The sequence below is a fragment of the Mobula hypostoma genome, chromosome 11 (assembly GCF_963921235.1).
Source record: "Mobula hypostoma chromosome 11, sMobHyp1.1, whole genome shotgun sequence".
In the NCBI taxonomy this organism is placed as follows: domain Eukaryota; kingdom Metazoa; phylum Chordata; class Chondrichthyes; order Myliobatiformes; family Myliobatidae; genus Mobula; species Mobula hypostoma.
This window is the reverse complement of record NC_086107.1, coordinates 99,333,847-99,346,035: the sequence shown is the minus strand read 5'-3', so window position 1 is coordinate 99,346,035 and position 12,189 is coordinate 99,333,847. Positions and strand designations below refer to the sequence as shown.

Here is a 12,189-nt window from a genome sequence, read left to right as displayed (position 1 = left end):
CGGAAGTGAAGGGTTGCGGCTTTTGTTAACACATAAAACGACTCTCGCGTGTTTTATTCACACAATCCTAAACCAGATCTGTGTTGGACGGGATAGACTCAGCTCTGCCTGTCCCGTGACCCAACAGCCGCAGTCGAACCGTTACCCACTGCAACTGTATCCTTACCGGCTGACCGCTCCTTTCCCTCCGGCCAGGGGACCCGGTCAGGTTCGGTGAGGAATGCGCCCAGGTGAGCCTGGAGCAGTAAACACCCAGACAGGGCCGGGCGCAGTCCACCGCTACAGTAACTGAGGAAGTGGCCCGGGAAACTGCCCCTGTCCTCGGCATGTGAGGCGAGGCACTCATAACCGCATTCAGTGGGAAGGCTATGGGCAAGGAAACAACACGAAGATCCCGGCAGAATCAGAATCGGGTTTGTTATCACCGGCATGTGTCGTGAAATTTGTTAACTTAGCATCAGCAGTTCAATGCGTTACATAATATAGAAAAAAAAGTAAAAAAAAAATCAATTAGAGTATATGTATATTGAGTAGATTAAAAATTGTGCAAAAACAGAAATAATACATATTTAAAAAGTGAGGTAGTGTTCACGGGTTCAATGTCCATTCAGGAATCGGATGGCAGAGGGGAAGAAGCTGTTCCTGAATCGCTGAGTGTGTGCCTTCAGGCTTCTGTACCTCCTTCCTGATGGTAACAGTGACAAAAGAATACGCCCTGGGTGCCGGGGGCCCTTAATATAGACGCTGCCTTTCTGAGACACCGCTCCTTGAAGATGTCCTGGGTACTTTACACGAGGAATTCTGCAGATGCTGGAATTTCAGGCAACACACATAAAAGTTGCTGGTGAACACAGCAGGCCAGGCAGCATCTGTAGGAAGAGGTACAGTCGACGGTTCGGTCCTGACGAAGGGTCTCGGCCCGCCCGAAACGTCGACTGTACCTCTTCCTCTAGATGCTGCCTGGCCTGCTGCGTTCACCAGCAATTTTCCTGGGCACTTTGCAGGCTAGTACCCAAGATGGAGCTGACTAAATTTACAACCCTCTGCAGCTTCTTTCGGTCCTGTGCAGTAGCCCCCCCCCCCCACCCCGCCGCCATACTAGACAGTGATGCAGCCTGTCTACGGTAGATCAATAGAAGTTTTTGAGTGTTCTTGTTGACATACCAAATCTCTTCAAACTCCTAATGAAGTATAGTCGCTGTTTTGCCTTCTTTACAGCTGCATCGATTTTTCGGGGCAAGGTTAGGCCCGGCACAGCTGGAGCCCGTCTTCAGCCAATTCCCTTCACTCTGGGAGACATCACAAGGCAGCTGAGAGACGGGATGGGGAACGGACAGCTCCCCAGCGGAGTACTGGAGTTCTGCTCCGTACAGTTACACTCGGCACTGCACCGCTGACACGCTAACGCAAGGCACCCACTCACTCTTTACTCGATCACCGCTGCCCGGACTGGATTTCACTGGGACCTCCTGGGCCAACGTGCGTCGCAGAGAGTCGAGCTCCAGGGCTGAGGTCCCCGATGTCAAGACAGCGATGGGCTGATTGTGGCTCCACAGAGCCCTGAGAAATCCGAGCAATGGGAAAACATGGCGATGTTTGGAGTCTGTCCACGGGACGGGGGTTGTGGTTGTGGGCCAGTCCTCCATCAGTGGACTACCTCCACCCTCTGTCACTGGGCCCCTCCATTACTCTATCTCTTCTAACTCAGCCACTGGGACATCAGCACCTCCATCCTCTCTCACTGGGCTTCCCTACCTCCTCCATCCTGGGCCCTCCACCCCCTCCATCACTGGACCACCTCTACCTCCTCCGTCATCACTGGGCCATCCATCCTCTCTCACTGGGCTTCCCTACCTCCTCCATCCTGGGCCCTCCACCCCCTCCATCACTGGACCACCTCTACCTCCTCCGTCATCACTGGGCCATCCATCCTCTCTCACTGGGCTTCCCTACCTCCTCCATCCTGGGCCCTCCACCCCCTCCATCACTGGACCACCTCTACCTCCTCCGTCATCACTGGGCCATCCATCCTCTCTCACTGGGCTTCCCTACCTCCTCCATCCTGGGCCCTCCACCCCCTCCATCACTGGACCACCTCTACCTCCTCCGTCATCACTGGGCCATCCATCCTCTCTCACTGGGCTTCCCTACCTCCTCCATCTCTGGTCCCTCCATCCCCTCCATCACTGGTTCCCCTAAGTCCCCCATCAGTGGTCCCTCCATCCCCTCCATCACTGGCCCCCCCTTCCTCCCCCATCACTGGTCCCTCCATCACTGATCCCCCTTCCTCCCCCATCACTGCCCCCCCTTCCTCCCCCATCACTGGCCCCCCCTTATTCTCCCATCACTGGGCCCCCTACCTCCTCCATCTCTGGTCCCCCCTACCTCCTCCATCACTGGTACCCCCCTTCCTCCCCCATCACTGGTACCCCCCTTCCTCCCCCATCACTGGTCCCTCCATCACTGATCCCCCTTCCTCCCCCATCACTGGCCCCCCCTTCTTCCCTCATCACTGGGCCCCCTACCTCCTCTGTCTCTGGTCCCCCCTTCCTCCCCCATCATTGGTACCCCCCTTCCTCCCCCATCTCTGGTCCCCCCTTCCTCCCCCATCACTGATCCTCCTTCCTCCCCCATCACTGGCCCCCCTTCCTCCCCCATCTCTGGTCCCCCCTTCCTCCCCCATCACTGGTACCCCCCTTCCTCCCCCATCTCTGGTCCCCCCCTTCCTCCCCCATCACTGGTACCCCCCTTCCTCCCCCATCACTGGTACCCCCCTTCCTCCCCCATCTCTGGTCCCCCCTTCCTCCTCCATCTCTGGTCCCCCCCTTCCTCCCCCATCACTGGTACCCCCCTTCCTCCCCCATCTCTGGTCCCCCCCTTCCTCCCCCATCACTGGTACCCCCTCTTCCTCCCCCATCACTGGGCCCCCTACCTCCTCCAACTCTGCTCCCTCCATCCCCTCCAGTGTGCCATCTTCGGGTGAAAAATGATATTGTATCTGTTAAATAGGGGCCGTGGACAATTCTGATTTGATGGAGATGGACGTGAAAGCACAGAGGAACATCTGGAGAAATTTCTGAAATGCCCGTTCGCTGCTGTCATTACTGCATGGTTGGGAATCTTTCGGAGGGTAGGCCTCAAAATCCCTGGCCTTGCCTGATTTTGGCAACTGAGAAGGAGGTTGAATGGCTCGGACAGAGATGGCGCTTAGTACTCGGTGTCGGAGAGCTGATCAGAGCTCGAAGTTTTCGGATGACTCAGAGTCGGACCGTGGTTGGGTATGGCAGGGAGAGTTTTTCTTCCTTCTCCCGTCTGCGGGAGATGTGGGACACTTGAGAGACTTTGAACTTTACTGTGCTCACGGACTTCATCAAGTTATGGTATTGTTACACTGTCTGTAACTATATGTTATAATTATGTGGTTTTGTCAGTTTTTTCCGTCTTGGTCTGTCCTGTGTTTTGTGATATCATACCGGAGGAAATAATGTATCATTTCTTAATGCATGCATTACTGAATGACAATAAAAGAGGACTGCATGTCTTCATAATCTATCATTGGTCCTCCCTACCTCTCCCATCACTTGTCTCTCCAACCCCGGGTCACCTCTGCCTCCTCCATCACTGGGCTTCCCCTATCCCCCTCCATCATCGGGGTCCAAGTGCATAGATCCCTCCAAGTTACCCCTCGAGTTGATAGGTTGTTTAGGAAGGCATATTGGGTGTTGGCCTTCATTAGTTGGGGAATTGAGTTCCAGAACCATGAGGTAATGTTTTATCTCTGGTTAGACCACAGGAGTATTGTGTTCATTGCTGCTTGCCTCATTATAAAAAGGATGTGAAAGCTTTAAAGAAGGGCCAGAGGAAATTTACCAGGATGCTGCCTGGATTAGAGACCAGATTTGATGAGAAAAAGTTGAGAGAGCTCTATATCAGAGTGCAGATATCAGCTGTGGGTGGTATCACCACCCCACAATCCTACTGACCTTCCCTTTGACGAGCACGATCACTGTGACGGACACACTGTAGACCGCCAGGGCTGTGGAGATCCCCATTACTGTATACATCGACGTCTGATGCTGTGGCTGCACGCTCGCTGCAATTATAAAGCAAAACGCTGCAGACGCTGACAATCTGAAATAAAAACGAAGCAGTGGAAACACCCGGCAGGTCAGGCAGCGTCTGCGAAAAGAGACATTGTTGATGTTCCAGGTTGGCCGTTAGCTATTCCTCTCTCCACAGCCGCTGCCAGATCTGATGGGTTCTTCCAGCATTCCTGCTTTATTTCTTACTTGCTGTGCCTGCTTTACCAAATGGGCAAATACCATGAAGTGATGCACTTTGGAAGATGGAACTCATAGGTTAGTGGCAGTGCGGAGAGGCGACTTGTTAGAGGGGTGTAAGATCATGAGAGGCGGGGTGAACAGAGTGGCCAGCCAGCACCTTTTATTCCAGGGCAGCAATGGCCAATGTCAGTGAATGGAGGAAAGTACAGGGGGGAATATCAGAGGTAGGACATTTTTGTTTAAGGCACAGAGAGTGGTAGGTGCCAGCAGGAACACACCGCCAGGGATTGTGGTGAAGGCTGATACAGTAGGAGACTCTTAGACAGGAACATGGAGGGTCATGGGGTGTGTAGTTTGATTGTGGAATAGGATTATACGGCTTAGTGAAATATTGGGGGCTGTAGGTCCCACACTGTGCTGTATCATTCTACTTTGTATGGACTGTGCCACACATTCCCTGGTGGGAGTGCACTAAAGTCCGAGCTGTGTGAAGCTTTGTCAAGGCCCATGTATATCTCATCCAACTATCAACTTCAGAAACTCAGCAGTTAAACACAATCTCTCCCTAACAAAGCAGGCTGGCTTTCCCCTGACTAAAGCGTCAGCCTGTGTCTCTCCACAGGATGGCTGATTCCTCCGTCACAGTTAATCCCAACTGAGCCATACCTTCCCTCGTGGCTAACCAGCGACTCTTCCTCTCCATGGCAACAGGCTCCACGTGACCCAGGCCTCTCCGAACTCAAGGTGAGCTCCAGCCAATCGCAAACGTATCAATGCAGAAAGTAGGCCCCTCGGCCCCTCAAGCTCTGCTATTCTGGTCCCATAGTAAACCATCACCCCTTTGCTGAACAATAATTCTTCTACCTGTATTGTAAAAATATTCAAACGTGGCTTCAACCAGTGTTAAAAGAAGTGTGGCAACAATGAAAGGCACCAAGAAAACAAAATCACACCATTCCTGCCTTAAGCGGGTGACCCTTTAGCGTTAAAGAGTGACAAGCGGGTGACCCTTTAGCGTTAAACAGTGACGCCCAGTCAAGATTCTACCTTATGAAGAAACACCCGCTGCACATCTGCCCAACAAGATCTCTCGCGCTCTGAAATAATTCTGCCAGGTCCTCTCCACTGTAAAACACTAAAAAGTACAACGACAGCCTGGTTTAGTGTTTTCTCATAAGATGATCCATCCCTTCCACATCACAGTCCAGTAAACATTCGACTGTTTCCAAAACATTAACTTCATTCTTCAGTGAGGAGGGCAATGCAGCGCACAGTACTGCAGACGTGCTCTTGCTGGTGTAACTGAAACATAACCTCATTACCTTTGCTATTTACATAATAATGCACCTGCTACTATCGTCCAACTCCACCCCCTCCTCTCCTCACCTGGTACAACCTGCCCTTCACCTTTTCCTCCTCCTCAGTCCGCCGATCACCCCTCCCCCCCACTTCTCCATTGCACGCAGGCCATCTCATGCCTCCACTCTTAATCCCTTCGCAGGGTTTCCTTGTGGAACGTTGACAATTCCTACCCTCCCACCCCCCCACAGATGCTGCTCGACCCGCTGAGCAGTTCCTCCAGCAAACACGAGGAACTCTGCAGATGCTGGAAATTCAAGCAACACACATCAAAGTTGCTGGTGAACGCAGCAGGCCAGGCAGCATCTCTAGGAAGAGGTACAGTCGATGTTTCGGGCAGAGACCCTTCGTCAGGACACGGCCCCATTCTGATATCTATCCACGGCCTCCTGTACTGTAAAGATGAAACCACACTCAGGCTGGACGAACAACACCTTATATTCTGTCTGGGCAGCCTCCAACCTGATGGCATGAACATTGACTTCTCTAACTTCCACTAATGCCCCACCTCCCCCTCATACCCCATCCGTTATTTATTTATATACACACATTCTTTCTCTCTCTCTCTCTCCTTTTTCTCCCTCTGTCCCTCTCACTATACCCCTTGCCCATCCTCTGGGTTCCCCCCGCTTTTTCCTTCTCCCTGGGCCTCCTGTCCCATGATTCTCTCGTATCCCTTTTGCCAATCACCTGTCCAGCTCTTGGCTCCATCCCTCCCCCTCCTGTCTTCTCCTATCATTTTGGATCTCCCCCTCCCCCTCTCACTTTCAAGTCTCTCACTAGCTCTTCCTTCAGTTAGTCCTGATGAAGGATCTCGGCCTGAAACGTCAACTGTACCTCTTCCTAGAGATGCTGCCTGGCCTGCTGCGTTCACCAGTTCCTCCAGCAGTTTGTTTGTTGCTGCAGTTTCCAGCATCCGCATCCTTTCTTACTCAAGTATTCAGTTCCCCTAACAGTAAAGGAGAATGTTCAGTAACTTTCCTGATTTCTGCTGTACCTGTGTACCAGCCTTTTGTGACTTGTGCACCAGTACTTACTACGTCGATTCAGGCCTAGGGGGCCGGCATCGGGCACGATGAAGGACTCTCCACTTCTCCCTCTCCCTCATCAGTGTGTTCAGTTCATACACATTAGCCGCGCCGCTGTCTTCTAGGAGCGTGTTGACCATAGTCTTGGGAGGGCGCCCAGGGTTCATCCTCCCGTGCTGGGGCTCCCATATGATGACTAGGCTGGCAGGTAGCTCGGGGTGGCGTAGACAGTGCCCCGCTAGTTGCAGTCTTCTCACCTCGATTTTAGTGGTGAGCATCGGTAGGTTGTTATAGAGCTCAGTGTTCGTCATGTGCTGTTGCCAACTCACGTCAAGAACCATCCGGAGCATTCGTGTATAGCAACCATCTAGAGACTTTCACATCGTCCTGGTGAGTGTCCATGTCTCGCATCCGTACGTGAGAATGGACTCTATGACTGCTATGAAAATCCTCTTTTTAAGCTCTCTAGGTCAGGTTCAACTTCCAGATTTCCTTCATGTCATTCCTAGCCCTCCATGCCAGCACCTTCCATGCACCAGTACTCCTAGAATACTCTCTCTCTCTCTCTCTCTCTGAGCTCTGAAATCTCTCACCATTTGGATAATATATATTTGTTTTATTATTCCTGTCAAAAATGATAATTTGAATTATCCCATATTATATTTGCCCACTTACTTAACCCATCTATATCCCCCTATGTATATCCCCTTCACTCCTACCTTTATAAGATCAGCAAATTCTATCTTGAGTGCCTTCATCTAGGTTATCACAATACATGGTTCAAAGTGGAGTCTTCATCACCACTGTCTGTGGCACACCTTGCCCAGCTTCCTTTCTATGCCACCAGTGCCTCTTTTTGCCACGTGTTTCAACACGGCTGAGAAGCCATTAATGTGGCATCCTTCGAGTGCCCTCTGCAAGTCCATGTATGTCCATTGCATTACCCGCAACAGCTCAGTCCGTCACCTCATCAAAAAACTCCTACCAAGCTGGTCAGGCAATTCCTCCTCAACAAATCTATGCTGTCTTACTTTCAGTATCCATTTTCAACCATGTGACTATCAATCCTACCCGCCTAGATGAAGGGTCCCAACTCAAAACATTGACCGTCCATTTCCCTCCACAGATGCTGCCTGACCCACTGAGTTCCACCAGAGATGGGTGTGCTGCCTTTGGGGAGGGTTCAGAGGAGGTTCACAAGAGTGATCCAGGGAATGAAAGGGTTAATGTATGAGGAGTAATTGATGGCTCTGGGCATGTACTCGCTGGAGTTTAGAAGAATAAGGAGGATCTCATTGAGACCAATTGAATATTGAAAGGCCTAGATAGGATGGGCGTGGAGAGGATGTTTCCTATAGTGGGCGTTTTTATGACCAGAGCACACAGCCTCAAAATAGAAGGATATCCCTTTAGAACAGAGATGAAGAGGAATTTCTTTAGCAATCTATGGAATTCATTGCCATAGATGGCTGTGGAAGCCAAGTCATTGGTTATATTTAAAGTGGAGCTTGGTAGGTTCTTGGTGAGTAAAAAGTTACATAGTCATAGTCATAGTCATACTTTATTGATCCTGGGGGAAATTGGTTTTCGTTACAGTTGCACCATGAATAATAAATAGTAATAGAACCATAAATAGTTAAATAGTAATATATAAATTATGCCAGTAAATTATGAAATAATTACGGGGAGAAGACAGGCGAATGGGGTTGAGAGGGCTAATAAATCAGCCATGACGGAATGGTGGACCAGACTCAGCTGGCCGAATAGCCTAATTCTGCTCCTATATCTTGTGGTCTTCCCCTAGCACTTGTTGTGTGGTCCACTTTGAAGCATCTGCAGTTTACTGACTACTGAACAAATCTTTACTCTTGTTTTTGAATAACGAGCAACATTCCAGCTACTTCGATTCTCTGACACTATTTCCATTACTGATGAGCACTGAAAGACTATGGCCAGTACACTTCCCTTAGAAGCGCAGGATACCTCCCCCACAGTCCTGCCGATTCACTCGCTTTAAATTTAGCCAATCTTTCTAATTCTTTTATGCCACCAATATTTAGCATACCCAGTGTCTCACCTATCTCCTGTTACATACCTCGTGGGTATCTTGTGACTGTCTTATGGCCATGATGTAATTGAGTATCTTGTGAGCATGATGTGATGGTCTTGTGATGGTGGGGTGATGTAATTTTCCTGCCAGTGTGAGGTCATGTGGTGATATGTTCTCAACAGGTACATAACTGGAAACCTCTGTTGTTATGCAGTTGATTCATTGTTTAATTCGTCAGTTACTCTGTCATGCTGCATATTCGTCTCGTGATGCAGTTTCATTTTAAAGTGCAGTTTAACTTTCTATTGTAAATCTAGTATTGGAGAGTGAAGAACCTACTACAGTACGGGAACTTGAAGGATTGAGTAAAGTTGGTGTCAATTGGTGGTTTCATAAAGGATCGACCTTATTGAGTCTCGTTCAGAAATAGTGACCTACATCTGAGATAACTCCTGTAAGATCAGGAAGGTTTGTGCAGTGTTCATTCGCCAGGAAAGGGTCAGATCCTTTAAGCCGTTTTTTTCCCTTCGTTGTGAATCCTTTGGACAGAATCAGCAGTAACGTCACGTCTTCGAAGAAATCCGTTCCAAGAGAAGTCTCTCCTTATTGACTGTGTAAATCACTTGGACTTTTGAATTTAACATTTTAAGACTGTGTTCGAATTTACCACTTTAAGAACTGTTCCAGAGTTGCCGTACAGCAGATAACTTCTGGTTAAGTTAGTTGTTTGAATACTTTTCGCTATTGTTCAGCAGAGTTTAATAAATGTTTATGTTTGTTTTTAAAACCTGACTCAATTCTATATTCATTGTTGTTGGTCACATGACACTCCTTCATCACCACTAGTATGGTAGCAATCTCCACCCTGGTGAAGTACTCATTTAACGCTGTCCTTGACATCCACCTACAAATCTCTATTTAATGGGCCCCCCTTCTCCATATTCTACTCTTTTCTAGTTAAATGCAAATAGAACACTTATAGATTCTTATTTCTTTTGGCTGCTGATCTTTTCTCAATTCCTCCTCTAATCCCTCTTGTTTTAGTCTTCATGTCCCTTGGATTGTCTTTGACAATAGACAATAGGTGCAGGAGTAGGCCATTTGGCCCTTCGAGCCAGCACCACCATTCACTGTGATCATGGCTGATCATCCACAATCAGTATCCAGTTCCTGCCTTATCCCCGTAACCTTTGATTCCGCTATCTTTAAGAGCTCTATCCATCTCTTTCTTGAAAGCATCCAGAGACTTGGCCTCCACAGCCTTCTGGGGCAGAGCATTCCATATATCTACTACTCTCTGGGTGAAAAAGTTTTTCCTCGGCTCCGTTCTAAATGGCTTACCCCTTATTTTTAAACTGTGGCCTCTGGTTCTGGACTCACCCATCAGCAGGAACATGCTTCCTGCCTCCAGCACGTCCAATCCCTTAATAACCTTATATGTTTCAATAAGATCCCCTCTCAGCCTTCTAAATTCCAGAGTATACAAGCCCAGTCGCTCCAATCTTTCGACATATGACAGTTCCGCCATCCCGGGAATTAACCTTGTGAACCTACGCTGCACTCCCTCAATAGCAAGAATATCCTTCCTCAACAGTCAGCCTGGTTCTCATGAGTACTTGCAACCCTACTCATGTTGTAAGCACTCGTTAGATGCTTTATTTTCCTCGTCATCTCTTTCATCATCTAGGGAGCCCGGGCTTGCTTGTCCTTCCTTTGCCACTCAAGGGAATGTGTTCTGACTGTACCGGAAACACCTCTTCCTTAAACAGCATCCTTGTTCTGTTACAGTTTGACCTGTCAACCTTTGGTCCCAGTTATACTAGGCTCTAGGACTACTCCAATTAAAACTAATTATTTTTACCTTTTTTTTATGATCACTCTTGCCTAAGTGCTCCCCTTGAAGAATCTCCCTCCCCAGAACCAGGATGGCCTGGAGCCGAAACATCAACAGTCCATTTCCCTCCACAGATGCTGCCTAGTCCACTGAGTTCCTCTAGCTCCTTTTGTGTTGCTCCAGATTTCTTCACCTGTGGTTCCTTGTGTTTTTTGTCAATGCCTGCTTCTTTGTTGGATCAGAAACATACTGTTCCAGGAAACCATCCTAGACACATTTTAGAAGCTCTTCACTCTCTCTGTATATAACACTATTACTAATCTGGTTTACATGGTGATAATTACAATCCCCCATCCTTGACAGCTTTTGCAACCTCTGTAATTTCTATGCTTTTCAGTTCATTTCTACCTCTGCCACTTCTTGGGAATTCATTGAACACATGGTCCATTTCTTCATTGCTTCTCTCTGCCCAAGGGCCAGTACTTACCCACCACGTATAATAAGGTCCCTGTCCCTTGGAAGTGTGTGGACTGGATTTTCATGGCACAGTAGTACATCCCACTGTAGTTTGTGCCCTTCACAGTCAGATTCCATTCCTTAATTGCTGTCAGAGGAACAGAGTCCTTGGAACTTTGCAGAATGTTGGAGGACGTATCCTTGTAGAGCAGCATGGTGACAGAGATGGCCTTTGTCAGGGGTGCTGATTTGTTGGTGCTTTCACATTTATACCCATACTGGAAGCTCACCTCTTCATTCACCACCGCGACAGTGATCAGCTGTTTCTGGTTGATTTTGCAAGTCAGTTGTGTCTGACCTGTAACGTCCAAACATAGAGTCAGAAAGAGTCGAGGGTTGGGGGGGGATGGGGAAGTCAGAAACAGTTGGAGAGAGTCGGAGGGAATCAGAAAGTCGAGGAGAGTCAGAAAGAGTCAGGGAGAGACAGGGAGAGTCAGGGAGAGGGGGAGAGTCAGATAGAGTCAGGGAGAGTTGGGGAGAGTCAGGGAGAGACGGGGAGAGATGGGGAGAGACAGGGAGAGTCAGGGAGAGATGGGGAGAGATAGGGAGAGTCGGGAGAGATGGGGAGAGTCAGACAGAGTCAGGGAGGGTTGGGGAGAGTCAGGGAGAGACGGGGAGAGATGGGGAGAGATGGGGAGAGTCAGGGAGAGATGGGGAGAGACAGGGAGAGTCAGGGAGAGATGGGGAGAGACAGGGAGAGTCAGGAGAGATGGGGAGAGTCAGGAGAGATGGGGAGAGTCAGAGAGAGATGGGGAGAGATGGGGAGAGTCAGGAGAGATGGGGAGAATCAGAGAGAGATGGGGAGAGACGGGGAGAGACAGGGAGAGATGGGGAGAGTCAGGGAGAGATGGGGAGAGACAGGGAGAGTCAGGAGAGATGGGGAGAGTCAGAGAGAGATGGGGAGAGTCAGGAGAGATGGGGAGAGTCAGAGAGAGATGGGGAGAGATGGGGAGAGTCAGGGAGAGATGGGGAGAGACGGGGAGAGATGGGAGAGTCAGGAGAGATGGGGAGAGTCAGAGAGAGATGGGGAGAGACAGGGAGAGTCAGGGAGAGATGAGGAGAGATGGGGAGAGTCGGGGAGAGTCGGGAGAGATGGGGAGAGACGGGGAGAGATGGGGA

At 49.5% G+C, this 12,189-nt stretch overlaps 1 protein-coding gene across 1 annotated transcript in view; it reads right to left on the bottom strand.

Moving 5' to 3' along the window:
• Positions 1-12,189, bottom strand: part of LOC134353995 (uncharacterized) — a 35,251-nt gene that overhangs the window by 14,337 nt on the left and 8,725 nt on the right. Inside the window, exons 2-3 of the mRNA XM_063062629.1 lie at positions 11,042-11,368; positions 3,984-4,093 (exon numbers count right to left, since the gene is read on the bottom strand). Coding sequence (XP_062918699.1) covers positions 3,984-4,093; positions 11,042-11,368 — 437 coding nt within the window. The remainder of the gene's footprint in view (positions 1-3,983; positions 4,094-11,041; positions 11,369-12,189) is intronic.